At 40.1% G+C, this 15174-nt stretch overlaps 1 protein-coding gene across 5 annotated transcripts in view; it reads left to right on the forward strand.

Annotated features, from left to right (window-relative positions):
- LOC108706612 (protocadherin Fat 1) overlaps nt 1–15174 on the forward strand; it is a 173242-nt gene that overhangs the window by 95420 nt on the left and 62648 nt on the right. For all 5 annotated transcript variants that reach the window (XR_005964876.1, XM_041579499.1, XM_041579501.1 and 2 more), the window contains exons 4-5: nt 10638–10699; nt 14769–15098. Coding sequence is in view for 4 of the 5 variants with exons in the window: in XM_041579499.1 (XP_041435433.1) it covers nt 10638–10699; nt 14769–15098 (392 nt within the window). In the remaining variant the exon portion in view is untranslated. The remainder of the gene's footprint in view (nt 1–10637; nt 10700–14768; nt 15099–15174) is intronic.

The following is a 15174-nucleotide window of genomic DNA, read 5'->3' on the forward strand; positions in this document are numbered from 1 at the left end:
CCATCAAGAAACAGGAAGTGCTGTCATTGTAAACCGGAAGTGACATCATTAGAAGGAGGCGTGAACAGAAAAACAGGAGTAAAACAGGAAGTGCTGTCATTGTAAACCGAAAGTGACATTACAAGTAGGCGTGATCATAAAAAAAGGAGTAAAACTCGCTATTGAGAAGACCCGCGACCCACAAACCCGAAGAACCGCCGACCCGCGTCTATACATAGTTACATAGTTACATAGTTACATAGTTAAATTGGGTTGAAAAAAGACAAAGTCCATCAAGTTCAACCCCTCCAAATGAAAACCCAGCATCCATACACACACCCCTCCCTACTTTTAATTAAAATTCTATATACCCATACCTATATTAACTATAGAGTTTAGTATCACAATAGCCTTTAATATTATGTCTGTCCAAAAAATCATCCAAGCCATTCTTAAAGGCATTAACTGAATCAGCCATCACAACATCACCCGGCAGTGCATTCCACAACCTCACTGTCCTGACTGTGAAGAACCCTCTACGTTGCTTCAAATGAAAGTTCTTTTCTTCTAGTCTAAAGGGGTGGCCTCTGGTACGGTGATCCACTTTATGGGTAAAAAGGTCCCCTGCCATTTGTCTATAATGTCCTCTAATGTACTTGTAAAGTGTAATCATGTCCCCTCGCAAGCGCCTTTTTTCCAGAGAAAACAACCCCAACCTTGACAGTCTACCCTCATAATTTAAGTCTTCCATCCCTCTAACCAATTTAGTTGCACGTCTCTGCACTCTCTCCAGCTCATTTATATCCCTCTTAAGGACTGGAGTCCAAAACTGAACTGCATACTCCAGATGAGGCCTTACCAGGGACCTATAAAGAGGCATAATTATGTTTTCATCCCTTGAGTTAATGCCCTTTTTTATGCAAGACAGAACTTTATTTGCTTTAGTAGCCACAGAATGACACTGCCCAGAATTAGACAACGTGTTATCTACAAAGACCCCTAGATCCTTTTCATTTAAGGAAACTCCCAACACATTGCCATTTAGTGTATAACTTGCATTTATATTATTTTTGCCAAAGTGCATAACCTTGCATTTATCAACATTGAACCTCATTTTCCAGTTTGCTGCCCAGTTTTCCAGTTTAGACAGATCACTTTGCAAAGTGGCAGCATCCTGCATGGAACCTATAGTTCTGCACAATTTAGTATCATCTGCAAAAATAGAAACAGTACTTTCAATGCCCACCTCCAGGTCATTAATAAACAAGTTGAAAAGCAAGGGACCTAGTACAGAGCCCTGCGGTACTCCACTAACAACACTGGTCCAATTAGAAAATGTTCCATTTACCACCACTCTTTGTAGTCTATCTTTTAGCCAGTTCGCTATCCAGGTACAAATACTATGTTCCAGGCCAACATTCCTTAATTTAACCAGTAACCTTTTGTGTGGCACTGTATCAAATGCTTTAGCAAAGTCTAAGTAAATCACATCCACTGCCATCCCAGAATCGAGGTCTCTACTTACATTCTCGTAAAAAGAAATTAAGTTAGTCTGGCAAGATCTATTACGCATAAAACCATGCTGGCACAAACTCATAGTATTATGATTTGCTATGAAGTCCAGTATCTTATCCTTTATTAACCCTTCGAAAAGCTTTCCTAATACTGACGTCAGACTAACTGGCCTATAGTTTTGAGGCTGAGAACGGGATCCTTTTTTGAATAGAGGCACCACATTAGCAATTCGCCAGTCTCTTGGCACAATACCAGATCTCAATGAATCCTGAAAAATTAAGTAAAGAGGTTTGGCAATCACAGAGCTAAGCTCGCTAATTACCCTGGGATGAATACCATCTGGCCCTGGACCTTTGTTAATCTTAACCTGTTCAAGTCTCTTTTGAATTTCTTCTTGTGTGAACCATGCATCATTAGTTGTATTACTAGAATTGGGAGTGTTAAGAAGGAAACCTTCACTTACTGGTTCTTCATTTGTGTAAACAGATGAAAAATACGAGTTCAGAATCTGCGCTTTTATTTTGTTTTCATCAACCAGCTGATCCCCCTCTGATAGTAAGGGTCCCACCCCTTCCTGCTTCATTTTTTTACTATTGACATATTTAAAAAATAATTTGGGATTTTTTTTACTGCTTGCTGCAATATCCTTTTCTATAGCAATTTTAGCTTGCCTTATAGCTTCTTTGCATGATTTATTGGCCTCCTTGTACCTTATAAATGTTTCGGCTGTACCAGCTAACTTGAAAGCCTTAAAAGCACGTCTTTTCTTACCCACCTCAACACCAACGCTTCTATTGAACCAAAAAGGTTTTGCTTTGCAACGACGTTCCTTGCTTACAAGTGGAATATACTGACAAGTATATTTATTAAGCAGCATTTTAAAGACTTCCCATTTTTGTTCTGTGTTTAACCCTGTGAAAAGCATTTCCCACTTAATATGTTGCAGAGATGCCCTTATACTGTCAAAGTTTGCACGTCTGAAATTTAGTGTTTTAGTTACTCCCTTATAGAATTGCTTCTGCAACAGAATCTCAAAGGAGACCATGTTATGATCACTATTCCCTAAATGCTCACCCACACAAATGTTAGAGATGAGTTCAGTATTGTTAGTTATTACAAGGTCCAAAAGAGAGTTATTCCTAGTAGGTTCTTGAACGAGCTGGAATAAAAAGTTGTCATTCAGCATATTTACAAACCTACTAGCTTTTTCTGTCTTAGCAACCCCATTACCCCAGTCAATGTCTGGATAATTGAAGTCACCCATAGCAACAACTTGACCCAGCTGTGAAGCCGCTTGTATCTGCAAGAGTAGCTGGGCTTCATACTCGACACTTATACGAGGTGGTTTATAGCATACACCAATGATAATTCTTTTTGATACCTTTTGCCCAGTCGAAATCTCTACCCAGAGTGATTCTACACCCTCACCAGTGCCAGCTATTTTTATTTCTTTAGCGCATGGCTTTAATTCAGGCTTTACATACAAACCCACTCCTCCACCCTTTTTAATCCCTCTGTCCCTCCTAAAAAGGGTGTAACCATTTAAATTCACAATCCAGTCACATGTTTCATCCCACCAGGTCTCAGTGATACCAATTATATCATAATTTTTAGAGCATGCAATTAATTCTAGGTCTCCCATTTTACCTGACAAACTCCGTGCATTTGCCAGCATACAGCGGAGGTTACTACTTTTACTTTTGAAATGTGCATTACTTAGTGAAGAATTATACGTTAAGTTAGTATTATTCTGTTTTCCTTGTAACAGAGGGACCTCCTTAGCTGGTAAACTGTATGCCCCCCTCACTCCTCCCCCATGACCCCTTACTAACCCCACTACCCCGTCTACACTAGCTTCCCCATAATCCTTTATCTCACCCACCCCCCTCTTGCCTAGTTTAAACACTCCTCCAACCTCTTAGCCATTCTTTCCCCTAGCACCGCGGACCCCCTTCCATTGAGGTGCAAACCGTCACGGCTATATAGGTTGTACCCCAACGAAAAGTCAGCCCAGTGCTCTAGGAACCCAAACCCTTCCTTCCTGCACCAAGACTTGAGCCACGCATTAAGCTCCCTAATCTCCCGCTGTTTTCCTAAACTTGCACGTGGCACAGGCAAAATTTCAGAAAAGATTACATTGGAAGACCTTTCCTTGATCTTAGAGCCTAGATCCCTGAAATCATTCTTTAAGGTCTTCCATCTACCATTTATTTTGTCATTAGTACCGATATGCACTAAGACAGCTGGGTCGTGCCCAGCCCCACCCAATAATTTGTCTATCCGATCAACCACATGCCGAACCCTGGCACCAGGTAGACAGCAAACTGTTCGGTTGCAGCGATCCGGACGACAAATTACCCTATCCACTTTCCTAATAATTGAGTCCCCTACAACCACAATCTGCTTAGGCCTGACTCTACTCTCCCCCCCACCACTACTAGAGAAACTGGTCTCCCGGCTGTTAGAGAGATCAGCCCCATCTAGAATTGCCAATCCAGAGTTCATACTCCCATCATCTTCACACAATCTGGCAAATTTGTTGCGATGTATAATCTCCGGATCAGCCTCCATTTTCCTTTTGCCCACCTTAGATTTTCTAACTGTCACCCAGCTAGCTGCCTCAACATCCTGCTGCTGTTCTGTTCCCCCCAAACTATCTGACCCCGCTAGGTCCTGCTCAGTGAGCAAAAGACTCCTTTCAAGATTGTCAATCGACCGCAGTGTTGCAATTTGTTGCTCTAGTGCTCTAACTTGAGCCTCCAAAGTGGCAATTTGCTCACATCCACCACAGAGGTAAGCATTTTGGATCTCTTGTTCCAAATCTGCATACATATGACAGACTGTGCACTGAGTCAGACCTTCAATCTTGCTAGCACTCATTATCCCAGTTACAGATCAAAACAGGAAAAAATATAAATAAATATATAGAAAAAAAATGAGGGTTTAGAAAAAACTTTTGACCTACAGTAGTTTGAACCTCCTTTAGTTTTCAACTCCGGTGTTTGTAACTCCACTTACAGATCCCCCACTTAACGAGCAAACACTTAAGAGAAGCTAACACTAGAGCAAGCTCCACTGGAGTCCCAGGGGTTCTATTTATACAGTCTGTTCAGGTGCAACTAATCAAACCCCACCCCCTCAAACGGAGGGAACTGCAAAGTAAAGCAGGTTGTGACAAACTTGCTGTAAGCACACTAGCACACCAAACTTTGCTGTTTAGCACCCAAGACAGAAAAAAAAAAAAAAAAAAAAAAACCTTTTAAAAAAAATTAAACCACAGTAGTTAAATATAAACCTTAATATAAAAAAGCAGTTAAGAAATACTTATCCTTTTCAGATGATTTGTTTGCTTTTAGTTGCTTTAAACCTGTCAGCAGCCTGATTCAAACAGACTCACTGGAGTCCCAGGGGTTCTATTTATACAGTCTGTTCAGGTGCAACTAATCAAACCCCACCCCCTCAAACGGAGGGAAAACTGCAAAGTAAAGCAGGTTGTGACAAACTTGCTGTAAGCACACTAGCACACCAAACTTTGCTGTTTAGCACCCAAGACAGAAAAAAAAAAAAAAAAAAAAAAACCTTTTAAAAAAAATTAAACCACAGTAGTTAAATATAAACCTTAATATAAAAAAGCAGTTAAGAAATACTTATCCTTTTCAGATGATTTGTTTGCTTTTAGTTGCTTTAAACCTGTCAGCAGCCTGATTCAAACAGCCACGCCAGAAACTTCTACCTGCAACCCGCAGGGTACCACAGGTTTCTTTCGGGTAACCTGCGGGTAACCGACCCGCTGCAGGACTCTACCCTGAGCGAAAAAAGTAAACTCTGTGTATTGACATCTGTTATGTAATACCACTATGGGACAGAACTCATTATCCAGAAAGCTGTGACTTACGGGAAAAAAATGTATTTCCTTTTTCTCAGTATTAATAAAACAGTAGCTTGTACTTGATCCAAACTAAGATATAATTAATCCTTATTAGAAACAAAACCAGCCTATTGGGTTTATTTCATGTTTACATGATTTTCCAGTAGACAAGAGATATGAAGATCCAAAGTACAGAAAGATACATTATCCGGAAAAACCCCAGGTCCTGAACATAATGGATAACAGGTCCCATATCTGTACAGAGGTGTAGGCTTAGGACCTTTATCTAAATGCTGTAGTCTAATTCAGGTTTAAGTATTGGGAAGTATGACATACTGTTAATCATTGTGGTAGCACAAGGAAACTTTCGGTAGGGCAAGTTGGTTAGAGCTAAAATTGGTCCTGGCCTTAGGTAGTTCAACACTTAATATTTAAGTTGATTTCAGATTTTCAGAACGTACACTGTGGGCTCCTGCCCATCGTGCATTATATGTTTGAGGCCATGACAAGGTGAAGAGGCTTATCCAGGGCTGTAGCTAGAGTGATCTCTATAAATCAAACCAAGGTCTTCTTTAGTTGACATCTAATGTCCCCTGAGCCATTGGTTCTTGCTATCCCTTCCTTCCCCATCCTTTCTCCTTAGCTGTTGTTGTAATTTAGCAGATATAATGGCTACTAAGTACTGTATTAGGCAGAAGTAAAGGCAAGTACCCATCTTAAGTCTGTAGTTAGTCCTATTAGTCTTAAGCAAACTACTTCCCAGAGGCAACAACAGCTATCTCCCAATTAAAATTCCTTGACATCCATAAGCCAAATGTTAACATTTGTCTTACTACGAACATATATTCTAGCATTCTCCAGAATGAGTTAAAGAGTTTTAACCATTTGTTTCCATAGCCCATGGGTCAATAAACCAGTGTCATGCAGTAAATGAAATAATTATTTGCTAGTTTTGTTTGTAGGCAGCAGAATAGATATTTTGGCCAAATTAAATTTAACCAGCTACTTATTCATTTTCACAATTCAGGTACGTGGTTTGTTGATCACGAGTGTAAATGGGGTTTTCGAACTCCCAGTATTTAGCCAAGCCTCCTTAAGATGCTTGTTTGATATATCCTGGGTGGAATAGGGTTAATATGCTTGTGGTTTCCAACAGGTATCTGTAAATTCCCTCACTTCTCATGATTGAGATGTGAGTCACTCCCTGGTGATAAATACCTCTCACTAGACTTCTGCCTTACATTAAACAGTAGTCAAGGCAATGGTAAAAACTGACAGGACCATCATAAATCAGCTGCTGAAAGCTGCAAGGGTCATTTTTGGCCCTATTAGTGGCACAGACAGAATGATGAATGGTCCTTAAGAATTAAACTGCTTGCTATGAGGTCTACATTTGTTGGGAATTGTGCCGAAGAACAGCCATAGCTTATTTTTTTTTATTTCACCTGCTAATGGTTGTTCTCAAGTTAGAAAATAGAAAAATTGTGTTTACACTGGATCCAGGAATTTACATAAGACCTTGGATTTTCCATAGTGGGCAAATAAGTGATCTGAAATTTTGATTGGCCCATCTGCTGTTACATTATTATTTTATTATTATTAACATGTATTTATATATCTGCTGTTACATCTCTAGGTCTCCTCTGTCAGTGTGACATCCACCTGCCTAGTGGTTATAAGGTTCAATATTGCTAATTTATGATAAAGTTGTCATGACGTTTGATTATAACAGGCCTCACTGTAATAGAAGAACAAGAATGGAATAGCTTAATTATTATTTCCCATTTATTTATTATTATTTATTTCTACATATGAAAACGTAGTGTAAAGAGGGCACATTTCTACATGTATTGAATAAATACATGTGAATAACGTTCTATTGTTTTTTAAAAACTGTTTTTATCTATAGTTTTCGTTATTTCTTTCACTGGTCAGAGCAGAATAGTGAAACTGAAAGTACTTTCATGTAGCAATTTATACAAATGCTTGAAATCATTCATGGTTAAAGGGGAACTCCACACAAACATGACTTAAGCTTTTTGAAAAGTAAACATAATTTCAAGCAACTTTGCAATATATATCGGTTAAAAAATATGCAGACTTTTCATGATTTTTAATTTTAGTTTGGAACAGTTCCCTAAGCCTAGCTCCCTCCTCTCCTGCTGATCTGTCTGATTACTTTGCTGAGCTGGCTGACTACTGTTACGTTGTATCAGCAGCATCTGTCCTTAACTTGCATCCTCCAACCCCCACAATTCCCTGCACCTGTGATTTCAATAAGGAACGGACCATCCCAGTCAGGGCCGCTCCGGCCATGAGGCAAGGTGAGAATCTTGCCTCAGGCGGCACGGAGCGGCCAGTTACCAGGGGCGGCAAAAAGCCACCTCTGGTAACTTTAAGAGCCGAATTTCCGTTTTTTAAAACGGAAATTTGGCTCTTCTAGCGCAGCGAGCGCAATAGCACTCACTGCACTAGCGATGCGGCCCCTCCTCCACCCGCTCCGACGCTGGTAGTTAGAAGAGCGGAGCAGGAGGAGGGGCGGCATTGGGGCTGCTGCCTCAGGCGGCAGCAGCCCCTGAAACGTGCCTGATCACAGTGCAATGCATTGTGGGTTATGTAGTTCCTGCATGCTGTCTGTAAATTGTGGAGACATTGTTACAATTTGTAACATCAGTGTTTTAGTCCCTCCGTCCCTACCAGGATTTCAAATGATGCAGAAAGAGAAGAACTGTTAAACAGCTGGATTTCATCATAGAAAATTGCATTTATTCATACGTTTTGAAGAAATAGCTAACTGCGATTGGTATATTAGGGGTTTCTGTGTTATGTGGGCCTCTTTATCAAATTTTTGGTTTCCCCTTTAAGTAGTTCCTCCATATCTGTAAACCTGAGATCTAGAAAGCATCTTACAGAGACGTTTCCATGTATATAATGGTCACTATATTTTCATTCCCGTCCCAGGGAGTTTTGAGATCTTTAAAATATCCTGGACTGGCCAATTACACAGCATTTCTATGACCAGAAATTAGGTTTTAGTATTTCCCCATTTTTTTGTATAGTGCAATAACTGTTAGCTCCCTGATACAGAAAGGCTAATGGTCTCCCACTCTGGAAAGCACTGACTAAGTACAGTGTAATATTACATTTGTGTTTTTGCGGCTGATTATACAATGTGTAAATGCACTTGAGCGGCAATACTTGACTTGGCAGTGCAGAGCCGGCAATGATGTCCCACTTTCAAGGACTAATGTATCCAACTGTTTACCTGAGATGTCACTGGGGCCTTTTTGTTCAGAAGCAGTCGACAGCGTGGGCAGGCAGAGAAATTAAAAGATCTCTGTGTCTCTGCTCAACACTTATTATCAGACATTTCACTTGTTCCTCCTGATTTTGTCTCCTGCCAACTTTGTTTCTTTGGCTTGATTAAGTCCCTGTGGGTTATTCATCTAAGCCGCCAGCTAAAAGACTCCGGTCTCGGCTTTCTAGAGTGAACATTTAGCTTTAAAGCATTGTTAGGAATTTTAGCTTTACCTGCCTTTAGAACGCAGCAGGCTGCCTCATTTTCGGCAAGGGCTCCCCTGCAAATGAACGTTGTGTTCGAAAGCCTTCTTATTCTAATCATTTGCATACACTTTGATTCAGGGGTAAAATGTGCTATTTCTTCCTGCAAACCGTAGCAACACTTTAGCATTGGTAAAATCAGAGCACAGATGTCATTAAGGGCTATTCCACACGGGGAGATAGCGACGCGTTTGCGGCGCAGGCGACAGTTTTGTATGGGCGCCTATGTAAAAACGCCTGTGCTAACCACACGAGGCGATGCGCTTTTCAACAGTCGCCTGAAAAAGCCTGGCGAGGCATTTTCAGGCGACTGTTGAAAAGCGCATCGCCTCGTGTGGTTAGCACAGGCGTTTTTACATAGGCGCCCATACAAAACTGTCGCCTGCGCCGGTCGCGGCGACTGTCGCGGCGCTTTGTCGCCGCGACCGCAAACGCGTCGCTATCTCCCCGTGTGGAATAGCCCTTATACGTAGGCAGGGAGTGGGGACTGCTGTTTAATCACCTCTTTTTTTCTTCTGGGTGTCCATGTATGAGAGTTTACGTACGCCATTCAGAGCATTGTTCATGTTAATGCAAACTAGAACAGGAACACCATATGTTTATGTGAAAAACACTCATAGATCCATATAGCTTAAACATACATTGAGCATTAAAAGAAAAGTAATAAGATATAGGAAGTATTCTGCAATTTTTCTTCTTTAAGGGCGCCTCAAGACAGCGGCACATTATATGACTGGAAATGCCTTCTCCATGTTCAAAGAACTGGCTATTAAGTCACCTTGTAAGTGGGATAAAATGTGGCCTCTTCCTCCCAGGGCAGCTTGGTTATGGTTAACTGACAGTCTTCAAAAGGGGAATTTCTCTGACTTAGTGCCCTAATGTCTAAGGTCATCTGTGTATACAAGAAATGGCATGTGAAACACTTGTTTCCTTGTAATACTTGGCTATTAAAAGAGGCTGTAACATGCTTTAAAAGGAAATATAATCTGTTTATGAGTAGGAACTGCATTCTCTTTGGTTTAGCTTCTAACTGATCAGTATAACACATGTGAATAGAATGTTCCGTGGAAAGAACCATGTATATATGTATATTTGTAAATAATCCACTACGAACATTGGCTTATTAATGGAATTAATACTCAAGCCTGTATGAAGACAAAACCCCATAGGTTGCTGTATTAGTTGTACACTGTATGGGTGTAGGAGCTGGGAGGAATTTATGGACATGTGCAATATATGTGTGCTAGGTTAGCCTTCAATCTGTATCCCTTAAAGTATTATTCTGGCCCCACATAAACCTGACAACTGTTGCTAAAATTCAGTCTCTGGATCAGTGCATACAGATCTCATGCCGTTTTATTTAATGTTCATCGAGATTTTATGGTTTTGAGCTGGAAGGCTGCAAGACTGAAAAGGATTGGCTTCAGTAGTTGTGGTGCCCAGACTTTGCAGGGCTCCCGTATTTTTATAAAAAAAGACTGAAATTTGGGACATTTCCTAGTTGCATTGTTACAAGAATATCTAGCAAATTGGTGTTTATCACAAAGTTTATTACGTTATCAGAGCATATCTCACCTTAACCAGACTGGGGGGGACTCACTCTACAATTGCCCATTCCCATTACCTTTTGTATTGTACTAGAAGGGGGAGAGTCATTTTGTCACATTTATGTTACTGCCAAAAAATATAATAGAACTTTTTTTTTTTTTTTCAGGTTTAATAACCACTACATCCAGAAAGCTGGACAGAGAGAATCAAGTGGAACATATACTCGAGGTCAGTAGAAGCATCTTTTTTTTATTTTTTGTATAAACTGGGTAAAGTGAATATACACAGAGAAATGTATGAGAATAATCATAAATGTGTGTACTAAGTGCATAGCATAGAACTAGATATTTCTAATACATTTTGCTTCGCCTGCACAGTATTTCTTCTCTTCTTATTCACTATCAGACTGAGGCTGCATTTAAAATGTTTTTGGCATTAGTGATGGCCAAAGCGTTTTGTCAGATTTCTCTGCAAAAACCCCCCACAAATTCCAATGTATTGTGCGCTGAGAAAGTTGCATGGCTTGGAAAATGTCGGTACCAAAAAAAAAAGCCCATTGTTATCCGTGTGATTCGCAAATGTTTGCCATTTTGCTAACTCTTGGCAAAATGGGACAGACTCGTCCATCACTAGCTGGTATCACATAATTTATTAAAAGTAATATGTATCGTTAAAAAACATTTCTAATGCTGTTTATATTTTCTAAAATGAAACCCTTGATCCAACTCCATCTCCTGATTACCCACCTGTATCAGACTTAAACATTGGTTTGTTGCTCTGACAATGGGCAATAACAGAAAAGAGGCTTTTAATGTAAACAGGACCTTAAACCACAGCTTATATCACAGCTTCAGCAGCAATGGAGAACGCTATGTCAGATTCCAGCACAGATAAATAATAAAGGAAAGTTTAATTGAAGGACAGATAACCCTAAGTAGACTGTTCCAGCAATTCTGACATTACGGGGCAGATCAAGGGTCAAATTTCGAGGGGTTAAATCCCTCGAAATTCGACTGGGGAATAGAATCGAATAGGCAATTCGGGCGAATTTACGTGCCGGCGAATAGTCGAATGGGCGAATAGTCAATCGAATGATCGATCGAATGCCTTTTTATTCGATCAAAAACATAGAAAACAAGCCTATGGGACTTTCCCATAGGCTTTTAAAGCAATTCGGTAGGTTTTAGGTGGCGAAGTAGGCAGTCGAAGTATTTTTAAAAGAGACAGTACTTCGACTATCGAATGGGCGAATAGTCGCAGCGTTTTTGCGCTCGATCTATTCGAATCATTCTACTCAGGCGAATTTACGCCAATTCGATAGTCGAGGAGCACAAAAAACTACTCGAAATTCGAGTATTTTTCCTTCTATTCCTTCACTCGAACTTAGTGAATGGGCCCCCAAGTGTTCCAACGGAAAGCGGGGAAATTTCAGTATTCCTTTAAAACACACAGTGGGCTACAAAGGAGAGACCAAAACACCAGTTTGACATGGCTACCCGTTGACCAACAATGGGGCAGAAGGCGCCAATTCGCTAGCAAAACAGACTGTCGCTAGCGTTCATTCGCACTCTATCACCAGGCAACTTTTCGCACTGTCGAACGGACGATACCCCACAAATTCACTAAAATGCGGATTTTACTGAACGTTACCTCTTTCGCCAGAGTTGCCTTTACCACCTCAAACCAGATGAAGTGCTACAAAGCAGCTAGATCTTCCTCAATCTTCTGTCACTTCATATCCTGTGAGCTGAAAATGCATCAAAAAGTTCAAAAAACGCTGGCATTTTTCAGCGTGATTGCATGCAGAAGTCCTAACGAACTTTTTTTTGGGGAACTGGACATTTCCTAACATATGGAACATTCATTTTACAGTGGGCTTATGTGTAGGGCATTATATTAACTCTCTTGCCTTTATTAAGGGTCCCTAGACATGTGCAATATAAACTGGTAACTTAAACCATTTGCACCAACATTTATAATAAAGACCTCCACACAACTTTAAATTACTCGCCGTATGCAAATTGACCTGATCGCAAGATCGCTAGCAAATTTTCACTAGGCAGAAATGAATGCTTGCACATTTTCAATTTGAAATGCTGGTACTGCCGAAGTAACGCTAGCAAAAAGTCGCCATCGTTCAGCACCCAGGAAGAAACTCTATATATTAATGAATTGGCGTAGTCTGAGTGCATTTGCTCCTGGCAAAGTGTTGCGATGGGTGTGAAACGGACTCTAGCGAAAATTTGCCGGTTAGTGAATCTGCCCCAATGTGTATTTATGACTAAAGGAGGAACTATAGAGAATACCTAATCCACTCTGGGGGCATAACAATATTTTACACTCCTTGCTAAATATACCTGTGGACTTACAAATAGGCAGGTAACGTTTTTTTTTTGTTACATAAAAATGCTGTTTTTTAACCCCCATCTGGTCTTTGCAGCTCTGTTTATTTGGTACAGCAAATGCACAATAAAAGGCTATTATACAGTGTAATGGAAGCTTTAATGCTTTTAATGATTACATATTTGTCAGTTGAAGAGCTTGCTTGAAAATTGTTTTTGAAGAAACCCAGAAAGCCTAAGGCAAGCGTAGTATGCATCTGGCTAAATCATTTCACACTGAAACGCTGACCAGATGGGTCGGTGGGTTTTTGCCATATTTACAAGGAAATCTGATCCTTGACTGCACTAAGGTTTTATCCATGTAAAAGCTACCAGCAATAAGAGAAATCTGAGTTTTGATTGGTGCTGTTTTTCCCTTGTTTTCTTAGTTTGGTCATTTACATGCTTGCTGCTTCATATTTATTTACTATGACATGTCACAGTGGGAAGAATATGACTAATCATGAGGGAATCGCCATATTATCACATTTTAATGAAGCAGCATTTAATGCATTTTGTTTCCCAGCATGGAACTGACACTTTCAAGAAGTTGTCTCCTGTAATAGATTTTAATAATGGAAGTCATTTTTCCTTAATCTGATCTGAATTTCTTTTTGCACTTGTGTTACCAGTTCTTAGTCTGTTCCTTTAGTCTAAAGGTGGCCATAGAAGCACAGATAATATCGTACAAAAAAATTTTCCTACAAGAAAGATAGTAATTGTTACGTCTATGGCCACCTTAATATGTGGGCCATCTGTTGGTTATCACGTCAGATCAATACTTACTGAATTTGCTTTTGAGTTGAAATCAGTATCTAAACATTGTTAGATTGGGAGGCACTATGGCCTGCTTAGGAAGGGTGTTCTTCAGAGTGTCTGTGCTTATCCAGGTCATATTTCTTGGACTGTGAGGTCAACCTTGCCTTGGGCTTACTTAGAATTTCGCTGAGGTGGTCTTATTGCGGCCTGATTTTGAGTGGTTGATTCTGATTTTGACATCAGTGGATATGACTTAAATAGCACTGATGGTCTGAAGGTTTAAACAAGCAGATCATCCTCTTTTGTTTCTGCATTAGCAAGAGCTTCATACATGCCTTGAGTTCCAATGATTTCCAAAATATCTTCTAGGTTACACTGAATTGTAACTAGGAATGCACCGAATCGACAATTTTGCATTCGGCCGAACCCCTGAATCCTTCAGGAAAGATTTGGCCAAATACCAAACCAAATCCTAATTTGCATATGCAAATTAGGGGTGGGAAACCATTTTTTACTCCCTAGATTTGGTTTGGTCGGGCAGAAGGATTCGGCCGATTCCTGCTGAAAAAGGCCAAATCCCAAACTGAATCCTGTATTTGTTGCATACCTATTTGTAACTGAACCCACTAGTGTATTTTTTCTGTAGTTATCATTAAGTACAATTTTCTGTCTTATTATTATAAATCAAAATAAAAAAAAGCAAACAAGAATTGTTTGTCAAACAGGACTTGACATTTCTGCTTTGGGAACTTTCTGGATAACAGGTTTCCAAAAAGCTATTATTCAAAAACCTCCCGAAGGGTGTAAGAGTCACCTTTCATATAGATTTTGGTATTCTGAAACAAATGCTGTTTACTGAAAATGAAATGCAGTCAATAGGCAGCATTTGTTTCTCATGGATATTGCAACTGTTCATGCTTTTCTTTGAGCACTCATTTGCCTTGTACAGATGTGTGTTTTCCAGTAACTGACTAAATTTACATTTGCATGCAAGAGAAATAAATTCCCATCTTTCCTGAAGGAATAGTTCCAGCTGTGCACAGTACCAACCCAACATTTATTAAAGCTAGCCTCGGAAACGAGCTTATCTCCCAGACAGCTAGTGAAGTATATGCCTTTGTACTTCTGGTTCCACAAATTGTTTTTGCTTTGGGCAGGTGATCATCACAGACAACGGTCATCCTGCCAAATCGTCCGTCGCTCGAGTTATAGTGAAGGTGTTGGATGAAAATGACAATAAGCCCCAGTTTCTGCAGAAATTTTACAAGATCAGACTTCCTGAGCGAGAAAAGCCAGAAAGAGAAAGGAATGCCAAAAGGGATCCAATTTACAGGGTCATTGCTGTAGATAAGGACGATGGAGCAAACGCTGAAATCTCGTACAGCATTGAGGAAGGGGATGAGATCGGAAAGTTCTTCATTGAGCCTAAAACTGGGGTTGTGTCATCCAAGAAGTCCTCTGCTGCTGGGGAATACGATATTCTTACGGTAAGGCGACTTCTCTAAGTGTGTTTTAGAAGTACAATGTAAAAGGGAGGGACCTTTAAACTTTATATAGGGAATA

The sequence above is a fragment of the Xenopus laevis genome, chromosome 1S (assembly GCF_017654675.1).
Source record: "Xenopus laevis strain J_2021 chromosome 1S, Xenopus_laevis_v10.1, whole genome shotgun sequence".
NCBI lineage: Eukaryota > Metazoa > Chordata > Amphibia > Anura > Pipidae > Xenopus > Xenopus laevis.